Raw genomic sequence first — 14092 nt, 5'->3', positions numbered from 1 at the left:
AATTAGTGAATTTATAAATGCAGTTTTATTGTTTTGGTTATTTGCATTTAAAAATGCAATTGTGTTAACTAAGAAGAGTAATTTATGCAAAGGAGCGGTACGCTACGCCTGATAGCCTTTGTCCACTGAAAACATTTCTTACACATTTCTGAAAATGTCACATTTTTGCAAAATGTGTGAAATACGGCCTGTGCGTTTTCCCATAAGAAAACACATTTCACACATCTTTCAAAAAAGGCACATTTCACATTTCGCCTAGGACATTTCGTGTTTTTTGCGATGATTAATCGAGATTTCTATCGATGTTGTGAAAAATGTGAAAGTATTGTAAACATACACACCTGACATATTAACGAAGGCAAGCGGTAACTTTAAATAAGAAATTTGAAATAAGAATAATCCCACAGTTTTTAGAATTTAAACATGGTGAAATATCGAAAAGAGTACCTAAAATGGAGCCCTTACTTCGAGAGCGCAATTTTTGAGTTTTGGAAGAAAAACTTTACGGCACTTATGTACATTAAAGCAACTCGATCAACTGTTTATTTAAATATGCGGAACCGCTAACCGGTGGAACACCAATATGTGAAATTGGAAAATGATACATTTCTTAAACCAGTGGACAGAGGCTATTATTCTTATCCAAACTAAGACAAATTACACATTATTTTGGTGACAATAAGCAAAACTAGCCTGAGTCGCCGTCTCTGCCGCGGAATCGCCGTCGCCGTCGCAGAGCCGCCGCCACTATCCCCAAGAGTGCAGCGTTAGCGTTTCGTTATAGTCGGAAGTGTGTGGTGTCAGATGACCATCACGGCTTTCAACACAGTTACGACATATCCGCCGCGACCATGACTCTGGTAATTGGCTTCCCCACAGCGCTGGGTGAGCAAATACCAATAGTCAGTGGTTAACTACTCCCCCTCTCGAAGACCAACCATCCTCGGTTGCGTTTAAGTCTTCCAGTAACTGCAAGATTTTTTGGGAGCTTCGGCGTTTAATCACCAGCTGATGAAGCCAGTAGACTCTACCCCACAGCACAAGCTAACAACATTATGCCAAGGGAAATTTCCGTTTGTTTCCGACTGCGACACCGTCTTTAAACTCTTTGATGTACTCAAACGATGAATGTAGGGAAGGCTGAGCACCGTATCGCGCTTTCCAGCGCATTATTTTTGCATTGGGATTAATCTTGGATACCGAGAACGTAAGAGGCTGATGATCTAATCCCGTAAAGAAATCGTCGGTGTTTGCCCAATGCCCAGACGTTGGCAAGCAACTCTCGCTCGTAGCGTAGTTGGCTTAACTATCTTTTAACTACCGGTATATCATCGTTATGGGGCGGTCATTCTGTGACATAACTGCGCCAATGCCGTAGGCTAAAGGGTCTATAGTCAAATCAAACGGTTTGTTGTCCGGGTACATTAGTATAACGTCTTCTGACGCTAAAATGTTTCTAAGTTTCTGGAACGCATTGCGTTGAGCCTCGTTAAACTGTACTGGTACCCTTCTAGACTTGGACTTGCTGGAGGACCCGTTTTCTCCCTATAGGATATCGGAGATCGATTTTGCTATTGCCGCAAATAAAGCTTTGATAAAGCAGCTTTAAAAGCTTGCCAAACCCAAAAAAGATCTTACACCGAATAATGTAGTCGGCTCAGCGTATTGCCGGATAGCTTTTACCTTTTCTGGTTCTGACTTCGCACCATCCTTAGTCACTATTTGTTTTGAGGTTGAGCTTCCTAAAATCTATCACTAGACGTTTATTTTTTGTTGACCACCCACAATCTGCCTTCACCGCAGGTGGTGCCTCGATTTTTTGTTCTTCGTGTGATTGACGTTCGTACATTTTTAATACTGCAACGTCTCCAAAGTCGCACCATATTTTAAAATGCCCTCTTTAAAGCGCTTGAGTCCAGAGACGAATACGCCGAGCGCGTCACCCCTAAATTTCTCACACATGCCCGTTGCCACAGTCATGTCATAAGTCATAAGGGCCTTGTTTGTGAGCAACGTGAGTTTCTTTTCAACCTTGTCGCTATACGTGTAGTCCAATCTTACTATGACGGCCTCGAAGTTTAACGAAGTGTTAAACGAAGCGAGAACCGCGTCCGCCGAACCTCTGATATTACATCTAATTATTGAGATGGCTTGGTAGTGACGGAAGCTTCCGTCGCATTTTCTGAAAAGTCTGTAGGCGCCATGCCCTGCCTCCTAGATACGTAAGTGTCCTAAGTCCCATGGAACTCAGCAAGGCACTTTACTGCGTCAAAGGGCTCGTTGCATTCAGCCCCCTCTATGATATCGGCCTATTTGTAAACTTTCCAAGATGTTGTGTTTGACACTTGCGAAATGTAGTGTTCAAGCTCCTGCCTTAGCTTAGCTTTCCTATTAACAGATTCCTGCGCTTATGCTGCGAGCACGTTCTGCACTGTGGTATCAATTATCATGCGCATCTCCTCCGGATTCACAGCTTAATCTGCTTCTGTGTCTGGTTCAGTCGGAATATCACACCTTGATATCTATGAAGTGTCAAATCCTCCTATTAAACGTTCATCAAACAGTGATTTAAAATTTTTCAAATTGTTATCAAAAAAATTCTCGAAATAGGTTTCTTTTTGCTTATTATTGCGGCGAATTAGATTTAACATATTGTTGACGTTTTTTTTATATATCTCAAGCAGCGAACTAGCGCATCGGCTTGAAATTATATGTCTTTTTTCACGTCGAAAGTCACTTACCTGATTCTATGGCTAATCTAAGTAACGATAAACTCCCTCGCTGCCGTCACAAAAGTATTCATCGCTGAACGTTATATTGTGGTTTTATTGCATTCTATTGCATTTCGCAACTTGTGAAGAAGAGTGTTTTATGCAAATGAGTGGTACGCTACGCTTTATTCGTATCCAAACAATAAGCAAAGCTAGCCTGAATCGCCGTCTCTGCCGCGGAGTCGCCGTGACTTTCGCAGTCGCATAGCCGCCGTCGCTATCCCCAAAAATGCAGCGTTAGCGCTTCGTGTGTGGTGTCAGAAGGCCGTCGCGGCTGGCAACATAGTTGCGACATTTCCGCCGCGGTCAAGACTCTGGTCATTGACTTCCCCAGAGCTCAGCAAATACCAATAGTCAGTGGTTAACTTATATATTAACTAGAACTTATACACACGCACAGTTAAAGCAGGCTAAAGAAAAAAAAAACAATGTGATTAGACTATCTAGCTACTTGCACGTATATTGTATTGCTTTCGATTATAAACATAAAATTGTATTTCATGTTTGCCATGTTATCGATCGTTTAGTTCAAATACCTTTCCAGCATTTATTATTTTTGATCGTTGTGCCGATGGACACACCTTGTTTTGTAAGCGGTCTCTGTTAAACGGAATGGTCGGAAGTAAACAATATGACTGGAAATTGGAAAAATATAATTTAAAGCCGACGAAATGGGATTGCTTTTGCCTACTTTTCATTTTCATGTTGGCTTAAGTCAACTTGAACTGCATTTATAAATTTTCATTTGGATGGCCACTAGTCGGACCGACCTTACAAAGTCTTATGGGATGATAAAAATAAGTAATTTAAGAATCTGGCTGGTATCCATTTTGCTCTCACAGTGTGGGTGGTTGTTAGGAGTTGATCATTTAAAACAAATCAAGGAATATTTGAAGTAGTTGATATCGTCCTTGTCTTTAAAGTCCACTTGTCTGGTGTAATTGTCTAAGTTTTCTTCCAAAACCTTCTGGATCTTATATTATTCTGTGTTTGTCCGTCTATACTCTGTCATATTATAATATGTTTGGGTTTCAGACACAACAATAGCTAGAGACTTGATATTTGAAATATATTATCTCGTACATCCGACGTACAATGAATTTATTATTTTTTCAAAATCTCTCCTTACATCTCAAATAAGGATTAATATCGATTTTGAAGTTTGATGTGTACATCTTTGGTTGCTACAGATACTGAAGTGCTTAACATTAAGTAGATGACAGCGAACCTCTTTATTATTAGGAATTATGAAGTAAGAGAAATATGCAGCTTTCGTTCCTTTTATTTAATAATGCCCTTATTATTAATTTCTTCTGTTATAAAAAATAGCTTCTTTCCACATTTTATTGATCACCATTCCAATCCGTCTGTCTGGATACAGTTTTTAATTTTGATTCGTTTAGGTAGTTGGGGGAAATTGATAGAAAACCAGAAAGGTTTTTTTTCCCGGTGATGAAGACTAAATTACGCACAAGGCCATATTTTTCAATATATTACATTTAATAATATAAAGTAATGGTGTGTGTAAATTAATACTCAGTTATCTACAAAATATGTTTTTAAACAACATCTCAACATCTGACTGATCGTTCCTATGGAAGGTTATCATTTACCAATGGTCCGACGTCCGACGTAGTCCGACGTTGAGACTTTCCTTATATATTGTGAGCAAAGTTGAACGTATTTTTATAGACTATTTCGAGTGATAGTTAAAAGCAAACTAACATATATACGTTTTTGGTGGATCTCTCCTAATGTACAAAAATAGAAATCTTAATCGGATACATTTTTTTAAATGTATTTATAAACTTATTCATATCCAAGAAGACACATATATTGTTTATGGGATTGGTGACGTACCATTTAACACGTTAGACATTATTGGTCGAATAAATATAGTGACATATGTACTACTCATAATGAGTACTTAACATAAACACAAAATTCTAAGCCAAACTCCAAATTCACAATTCTAGCATTCCAGACATAAGTATCCGCCACAATTATTTCCAAAGTCACAAAAATACTACAAAAAGGTACAAGGAAGATCAAGTAAAAATTATGTCTAGAGAAAACTTCATAGCCGAGGTTTGATAAACGACGGCTTCAGTTCAATAATTGAGTCTTATTTAGTATTTTATTGTGATATTATAATAACTTCGATAGTTCGTTTTCTGTACAAAAAACGCTTTTTGATTTATTTATAAATTAAACCCGAATATTAAATGATATGAATATTTTTATATCAATCAGCAGATTTCTCTGAAATTTTTGATGTAGCACTGTTACATTAAACCATGCAACTACTAATCATATGTTTTAGTGATAATTTTTAATATAACATTTTTAAAATTTTAATAATGTTTATTTATTACATTTTTGTACCTTCAGGGAATAAATGAATCGGCGAACACACTTTTGGACGGAGCAATTGTGGGGCATGACCAAAAAGGGTATAGTGCTGCAGATGGGACAGTTGTCAGGCAAATACCTCAGTTAGTTGTGTGCCCGGTAGTTTTGGCAACTCCTGCATCTACAAACGTTTAAGGAGGAGCTAAAAGTTTTCTTGTCCGAGAAGCGAAAAGTGACGCTACAGACAAGTGGAAGCATGCAAAAAAAATAAATTAAACAAGTAAGAGGTTCTAGTCGGCAGGTCCCGACTAGGGAGCTCTAGGAAGCCCTCTTATTCCAACACCAAATGCAGTTCGAGCAACGCGCTTGTTTGTAGTAACAAAGATAAATTTTAAAAATATCTCGCAAATGGCCACATTACTTGCTGACGACTCTACTCAACAGCCACACTCAACAGCCACGCCAAAAAAAATAGTTTCCCCGGTAGAGCTCGAACTCGCGACAGAATGCACCAGTTGCTATGTATCTACTCAACAGCGAATTAAAATAGCAGCACAGAAAACAATCGCAATTGCAATGGTGTTGATAGAATTTGAAGCAGACGTTTAAGTTTTTTTTTCTATTACATGCTCTTATGTTCCTCCTTCTTCTGATATTCAAGTTTATATTAAACATATTACTTGTATTAAAGAAGTTTCTTTACACGAGTGTGATAATGACTTATTTATGGTGTTGGGTGATTTTAATTTGCCGAGCATCGCTTGGTCATTATTCACTGCCTAAAATTATCAAGTGCCCTTAGCACAGCATGACTTTATCTTCTTCTGGGGATGTATATCATCCTACTTTAGAGGTTGCAATGTTCAATTGTAATCCTCTCATTTCGTGCTCATCAGTCAATAAGCCCCGCCGTTGCCGTTGAATCAACTTATTTATGCAACCGATTGGTCTTTCTTATATGACTCGGTTGATATGAATACTGCTATTACATTTTTTTTGAACACCTTAATCTCCCTCTTAGATATATATATTCCCAAGTCAATTCCTTCGACTAATTCTTCAAAGCCACCCTGGTTCACTCCCAGATTATCAAACCTACAAAATATAAAATCCAATTATTTAAAAAAGTTTAAAAAGTCTGGTTTGTGTACAGACTTGGCTAAATATTCCATAGCCAAGTCGAACTTCCTTCTTCTGAATTCTCAATGAGAATTATCTAACTCGTTGCAAAAGGCAATTGCCGAAAATCCTACAAAGTTTTACAATTTTGTAAGCTTGAAGCGTAAATCTTCAAGTTGACCACCTTCTTTTTCTCTTGGTATGCATTAAGCTAGCAATGACTCTGATTCTGCTAAATTCTTTGCTAATTTTTGCCAATCAACTTATTCTTCAGTCTGCCCTATTAAGAATTCTAACCCTTATACTATTACTTCCTCTAGTTCCTCTCTCGTTTTAGCTATAAATTCTTCAACTTTAGGACAATTCGCGGTGTTGTGTTCCTACATAGATTGATTGTTGGCGATATAAATTCTCCTTTTCTGCTAGGGCGTCTTCAATTCTCTGTTCCGGCTAGACCAACCAGAAATTATCGCCCCTTATTCCTTTCTACGTGCACTATAGACTACGCTATGCACAATCCTTTTCGCGTGCTCTGTAAAAATTATAAAAGTTTGCATGACGTTTTCTCTAATGTACTTTTTTTACCTCTAATAAAATTGTTGCTTTCAGGATACCTTCGGTAACTCAGTGACCATTCCCAGCTTTGAGCAAGGGCATTTTTCGCCGGGCAGGCTATAAATCTTCCCCCCACCGGGTCGGTGATTTCCCATTACTATCTCTCCATCCTATCTACTTAACACTTTATATATCTAGCACACATTTCTTACCTTCATTAACAATCTTTTTATTTATTTTTTCCTATATATTGTAAATTTAATTATATAAAAAATTAGGATTATTTTTATTTTATTATATTACTTAAAAACAATTTTTTTCTACTTGCACCTTTCTTCATAGCTGTAGGCTCTAATAGCGTTACTAACAAAGTTAGCTGTGAAATGGTTCACAGCTGGCCGGACTGGCAAATTAAACACCTCCATCGGTCGGTGATGCTATTAGAAAATTGTGTAGTCTAACTGGGCTTTTAGCATTTGACTTGCATATTGTCATATTGTTCATATTTGTCGACCATTAATAAATAAATAAAATAAATAAACTATTTTGAACAAGTAAGTGGTCTTAGTCGGGAGATCCCTACTAGGGAGTACCCTGAACTCGCTTATTCCATTACCAAATAAATTTAAAAAAAGGTGTTCCCTTGGCAGGGTTCGAACTCGCAACTAACCGCATTTCTTGCTATCGACTCGACTCAACAACCACACCAGCCAAAATAAAACAAGAAAAAGGGTGTAGTCGGGAGCTCCCGATTAGGGAATACCCTGAACCCTTTTATTCCAACACCAAATAAATTAAAAACAAGTAAGAGGTTCTAAATGCAAAATGTAAATGTATGTAACAGGCACAAGGAAGCATCTCCGACCCCGTAAAGCATATATATTCTTGATCAGCATCATCAGACGAGTCGATCTAGTCATGTCCGTCTGTCCGTCAGTCTGTCCGTCCGTCTGTCTGTCCGTGCCTGCGCAGATCGAGTTTGTTTCCGATAATCGATAACTTGCCCCGTTTCCAAGTAATCATTAAAAATCGATATCGACATCCTGTTTTTGAGCAATTTTCGTAAATAATAAGAGCTAGAGTCACCAAACTTGACATGTAGCTTCTAGAATAGTATATACATATTTGCATTTTGTGTTGGAAGAAGAGGGTTCAGGGTATCGGGAGCTCCCGACGAGAACCTCTTACTTGTTTTGATTTACGAGAGCCCTGCACAAATGCATATGTACATGCATATGCTAGCAGCTGCTTCAAAAAAACTCAACGACATTATTTATTTGATACCAAACATGTTTGTCCAAACAAATAAAACAAAGCGCAAAGCTTAAATCATACTCGTTAGCCTCGTATAATGCAGCAAGATTAACAAAATGGGATATGTCAATATCATGCCAGTTTTAAGAATAGTCATTGCTTCTAAATTTAGATCAGTAATTGTGTTCCTTGGTCTCCCCTAAGTTATTGCTTATCTGTCTGAAAGTTATTTAAATTTTTATCATGTTTATTTATTTATTTATTAATGGTCGACAAACCGAGTGTCTTTCTTATTATTCAATAGGTTATACAATAGATAATAGAATTATATGCTAAAAGCCTAGTTAAAGAATACAATTTTCTAAATAGCATCACCGACCGATGGAGGTGTTTTATTTGCCAGTCCGGCCAGCTGTGCCCCTTTTCACAGCTAATTTTGTCAGTGACGCTATTAGAGCCTACCTCTAAGCGCTTATTGGCTGATGAGTACGAAATGAAAGGATTACAATTGAGCATTGCAATCTCTAAAGTAGGATGATAGACATCCTCAGGAAGAGATAAAGGAGGGGACCTAGACACATTAGAAATAAGGTAGTCGTTAACAAATACAAGGTCAAGTGTTCTAATCAAATGATTAGAAATTGAATTGATTTGAAACAACGAAAGGTCAAGCATGCAATCTATAAAATCGTGCTGTGCTGAGGGCACTAGATAATTTTTGGCAGTAAATAATGACCAAGAGATGTTGGGCAAATTAAAATCACCCAACACCATAAATAGGTCATTATCACGCACGTGTGAAGAAACTTTTTTAATACAAGTAATATGTTTCATATAAACTTGAATATCAGAAGAAGGTGGGACATAAGAGCATGTTACATAGACATTCCGTTTAGGAAAAGACACCTTAACTGAGACAATCTCAGCGTCAGTAGGCGTACTAAAACAGAAATGTTCTGAATGGAGAGTGGCTTTAGCAGCAATTAACACCCCACCACCTCGAGTCGGCTGATCATTTCTATACAAAATAAAGTTGTTAGATAAAATCTCAAAATCAGATATGGTTGAGTTCAACCATGTTTCTGAAAATGCTATTATATCCGACGAAGGGAGTGCTGGCCATGAAAAGATTTTTAAGCTTTGAAATGAGACCTCTAACAGTCTGATAATGAATAAAGATTTGGTCAGAAGATAGAGCTCCTTTTTTGGTACCCTGTATTGAAGGGACTGGAAGGGTGACAGGCTGGTTACGCTTTTTAGGCTTGAACTCGTGAACAATCTTGTGTGGAGGCCAAAATTTGGAATCACAAATGATTGGGAACATATCATGTGAAACATTTATTTTGAGTGATGATATTTCACGAGGGGTGGAGAAATTAAATTTGGTTATTGACACGCTAGCAGAAGATTTGCTAGCAATATAGGCTGCCAATGACTCAGAAGTGGTGCCCGACGAAAGTCGAGACACAAAAACTTGCCTACGAGGGGCAACTACCGTTAAAATAGGCGCTGATGGGGCTGATGTAGGTAATACAGGAGTTGGAGGAGCTAAAGAGGCATAATGATTGTTTATTTTTATAAATTATATTATACTCAAAAAACAATTATTCGTACACAAACAAATTGTTTGGAGCGAAAAGCAATAGAAAAAATTTGCGAGAGCGCGATGCACAAGCAGAAAGTATGCAGCAAACACACGCACAAACAAGTGTATGCCCAGGGGAGCACCAAAGTAAAATAATCAAAACAGGCAATAACAACAACACGGAACTGACGCATCGTTTTATAAATGCAATAATTAACAGACTTACGCTGCACAACAGATAACACTTTGCACTGTTTATAAAGGCTTTTTAAATAAAGCACCGAAAAATGCAAAATTTTGAAATGAAAAGCAGGATAAAAGCGAAAAGATATATAAAAATCCTGGAGCACAAGTAAAACACGTCAATCACTCTCAACTGAGAACTCCTGTTTTGTGTACGGTTCTAACAAATGGGATTATGAATCTATGTTATATTCGCTCAAGAAAGTTAACACAAATAAAACAATGTCTCGTTTTTTATTTTGTTCGGATTTGCGCTAGGCCTTAGTTATGCTATATAAATATTTATATCGATCTTATTTCACCCAAAAATTATTCAAGAATGCACATTCCACCATATGAAATGATTATAAACTGTATCTTCTACATTTAATGAACTAGTGTTATAAAATTTAGAAGAAATACTACTGATAAGCTAAAGGAGACATATCTTAGGAAGTAGTTTGGATCGTTTGAACTGAAAACGGACTGCTCCATACAGTACAAGCATTATAATAATGGTTCCCAATTGGATTCAGTGGATGAATTTCTTTACGAGCTAGAACAAATTAGAAAAAGTAAAAAGACTTAATGTTTAATAATAAATATTTAAACAAGTAAGAGGTTCTAGTCGGGAGCTCCCGACTAGGGGATACCTCGAACCCTCTTATTCCAACACCAAATAAATTAATAAAAAAAAGTTCCCTTGGCAGGGCTCGAATTTGCAACTGACCGCATTACTTACTGTCGACTCAACTCAACAGCCACACCAGAAAAAAAAAAAAGTAATAATACTTTCCTCGGTAGGGCTCGAACTCGCGACAGACCGCACCACTTGCTATGCCTCTACTCAGCAGCCACACCAACAATTAAGTACTTATGATAGAAAAAGGAACTAAAATAACATTACAAAAAAAAGATGCAATTACAATGCTATTAGAATGCGAAGCAGACGCGCATGAATGTGCGCTGCTGCCCCATTCAATTGCGCAGTTGCATATAACTTTGGTTTTTCTTAATGGATCTTTATGAAATTTTCTACAGTATATCTTATTGTACCATAGAATATTTGTGTAATTTGAAAAAGTCAATTGCATTTAAATTGTGGTTTAAATTGGTTGGCAATAAAAGTTGGGTTATTAACTAGATTTATAGCTCTGTGGTGGCAGCGGGGAGGTGGCGATAGGTATGAAATGAAAGATACTTGATGCTAATCAAGAATATATACACTTTATGGGGTCGGAGATGCTACCTTCTGCCTGTTACATACGTTTTCATTTTGCACAAATACAATATACCCATTTTTAATGGGTTCAGGGTATAAAAAAGAGGAATTATTTTTGCTGCCTCATTTGGACGATGTCGTTAATGTTGCCGCGTGCATTAGTACTGAAAATAATTTTGTCGTCAATTTCCTTTAAACCTAAAGCAAATGGAGGTACTTGCTATGTTGAAAGAGTTGAAACTAGTTGTAAACAATATTGTGTATCTATTTTTCGGCTTACATTTTGACATTGACTTAGTCATCATATTCTGTGCATGAAAAAAACGGCTTAAAACTGTACAATAAGGCTGTGTAAATAAGAGTTTTTGGCGGGATGCAAATCTTAAAAGGTGTAAGTATTTGATATTGACAATAACAGCCTAGTAAATCTAGCCATGCCAGAAAATACTTTAATATTTGTATAGTTTTCTTTTATGGTTTGAATTTATATTAGCTATTACCGACTGAAAGAAAAATATTAAATATATTTGTTTTGCTATTGAGCTGATGCTACGTTTACAAAAAACGTAATAAACCATGTTAATAATTTAAATAGGGTCAGGTCAACATTATGTAGGTTATATTAGTATAAAAACGCTATTGCGCTGGTCTACATCGTCCGGCTGAAGTTCCAGCAAACTCCAAATCTTTCTGTTCGATTATGGGAATCCGATCATCGTACAAAGTTGGCGCTTGTAAAATTATTCCAGCTGTACCCGCTAAAACAGCTAATGTAAAGATCCATAAAAAGAGTCTATCCAGCACCATTGCGACATATTTCCAATCTTCTTTAACCTTTTGTATAAAATGAATATAGGTTTTACAATAAAAATTATATTTTGTAGTTTCGAATTATTATTTAATTACTAACTTTAGTAGAATCCTCCTGCATTTTAGTATGTTCTGCAATAAATCGTACACAAAAGCAGCTCCGATGAACTCGAGGTGGGCATTTTGAATGAGAGAAGGCGGGGTTGTTTAATATTGGGCTCTTCATTCCCGAATTTCCAGAATCTACATCAGAAACAGCTGGTAAATCGTCTGAACTAGAATGCGTAATTTGGGGCAATGGTCCATGAACTTGACAGCTGCCACCGAAAGGTCCTGTGCCGGTTAAACTATATTTTTTAATAAAAAAATAAAAAGCTAGTTTTATAAGTGAGATATATAAAAGCTTTGGATAGGAATTTTTATCAGCTTAAGTTTCACCAATATGATTAACGTAACTGACGAAACAGAAGAACAAAACATTCTAAAAAAACTGACCTATTTTTACAAGCACACTAACTTTACAACGGAACTAAAAAGACGGAAAATGGCCATTTTAGACTTTATAGTTGTTGTCGCAGATCCGCGCATTCAGTTAAAAAATTAATTTTAAAAACATGAAGTATAGTGTAAGTTAGGTTTACGGCGGAGCGACAGCGCAATAAAGCTTTATCCCTCGCTTTGGAGCGAAATCGCCTCGCTTATGTTTAGTTGTCGAATTATATCAAAGCGATACTCACTAAACCGCATAGCAATCTTTTAAAGCCACCACAAAATTTAATTTTAATTAATTTAATTTTAATCAAAAAAGAACAGATTTCTACGCACGAGACACTGGGTCCGAGCAAAAATACTTTTCGTTCGTTTTTTTCGCACATGTTCTTTCACGACCACTGAACAGAAAAAAACTGCCAAAGTGTCTTTTGTGGATATGCATGTTTTTTTTGTTCTTGTTTTAGTCAAACTAAATTGTATGCAAAGCAGATATTCATTCATTCGTTTTATACTACTCGAGTGAGTTTGACGTTTTTAATTGATTTAATTTTATCTTGCGCAAAAATGGGGCGGGATTCAAACAAAAGTGTGCGATTTTTTTTTAAGTTTGATAACAATTCAAATAAATCAGTATGCAACGTATGTGGTGTTTTGTTAACCGACAAGCATATAACAAATTTAAAACGCCAATTGCTTGGAAAGCATAATAATATTTATGAAAATTTTGGCACTCTTGACATTGTTGAGCAAAAAAAAGAAAGAAAAAAAAACATTTCTTACAAAACAAGTGAAGAGACATTGACTTCGTCCATAATTAAAATTGTAACAACAGATGGCAGGCCGTTTCTGTTTTTGGACAGCGAAGGGTTTCGCGAAATTTTGAACCCAATATATAGTGCTTTGTCCATGTCGCCTATTTCTTCCCGGAACATAATGCAATTTGTTAACATTAGGGAACAGTCTATCAAAGCTGGTATATAGCGATTAGTGCAAGGCAAACTTGCATCTTTAAAAATTGACGTAGCCACTCGAATGGACAAAGCTATTTTGGGCGTGAATTTGCAAATTATTCACTCGACTTACGAGACTTCCAAAATCGTTGTGAAAACTCTTGGAATGATGCAGCTGTTTCAATCGCATACTGGATCATACATTAAGCAAAAGATTGCAGAGATCATTCAAGAATAGGGCCTATATCTGGATCAGATTTTCAGGTAATGGTTTTATAAAATTCTGTTGTTTTAATTATTAAAGAATAAATCCTTTTCCTTTAGCATAACATCTGATAATGGCAAGAGCATGGTTAAGGCCATCGAAAGGCTTAATAATGATGCGACAGAAGAGTCTTCAGTCGATGAAGACACAAGCGGAGACGAATTTATGGAAAAGCTTGAGTCCATTACTTTTCCAAATATTCATCTTCTGCGATGTGCTGCGCGAGGTTGACGAGAAAATTTGTACTTGTCGAAAATTGTGCAAAATTCTGCGTTGTGGTAAACATAGGTAAGTTATCATCTTCTTTCTTTAATGTTATAAGTAAATACATATTGGTGTATTACAACATTAAACTTCCACAGACGTACCTTAATTGAGCACAATAAAAGCTTACCATCACTTGATGTTGTGACTCGATGGAATTCCACATATGTGATGATGGTAAAATTATTGAATTTAAGGGAGTTTCTTGTCACACAGTGTTTTGATGGGAAT

At 36.7% G+C, this 14092-nt stretch overlaps 1 protein-coding gene across 1 annotated transcript; it reads right to left on the bottom strand.

The window, feature by feature from the left end:
* Positions 1–11690: 11690 nt before the first annotated feature.
* Positions 11691–13522, bottom strand: LOC115760359 (acetylcholine receptor subunit alpha-like 1). The gene is made up of 3 exons (XM_030701648.1): positions 13466–13522; positions 11991–12293; positions 11691–11914 (listed from the first exon to the last, which is right to left on the bottom strand). Exons 1-3 carry the CDS (start codon positions 13520–13522, stop codon positions 11717–11719), a joined length of 558 nt encoding a protein of 185 aa, XP_030557508.1. The 3' UTR covers positions 11691–11716.
* Positions 13523–14092: the final 570 nt, after the last annotated feature.

This window comes from Drosophila novamexicana, unplaced genomic scaffold, assembly GCF_003285875.2.
Source record: "Drosophila novamexicana strain 15010-1031.04,08,12 unplaced genomic scaffold, DnovRS2.1 tig00000434-arrow-pilon, whole genome shotgun sequence".
Classification (NCBI taxonomy): Eukaryota; Metazoa; Arthropoda; class Insecta; order Diptera; family Drosophilidae; genus Drosophila; species Drosophila novamexicana.
The sequence above is the reverse complement of the archived record's forward strand: the minus strand, read 5'-3'. Positions and strand labels throughout refer to the sequence as shown.

Excerpts from the sequence above, each read along its gene's own strand:
- LOC115760359 (XM_030701648.1), bottom strand. The coding sequence starts at position 13,522 with ATGCGATTGAAACAGCTGCATCATTCCAAGAGTTTTCACAACGATTTT. Across the intron at positions 12,294-13,465 it reads ACAACGATTTTGGAAGTCTC|CTTTTATATATCTCACTTAT; the intron begins GTAAGTCGAGTG and ends TCCTATCCAAAG. Across the intron at positions 11,915-11,990 it reads TGCAGGAGGATTCTACTAAA|GTTAAAGAAGATTGGAAATA; the intron begins GTTAGTAATTAA and ends TTTATACAAAAG.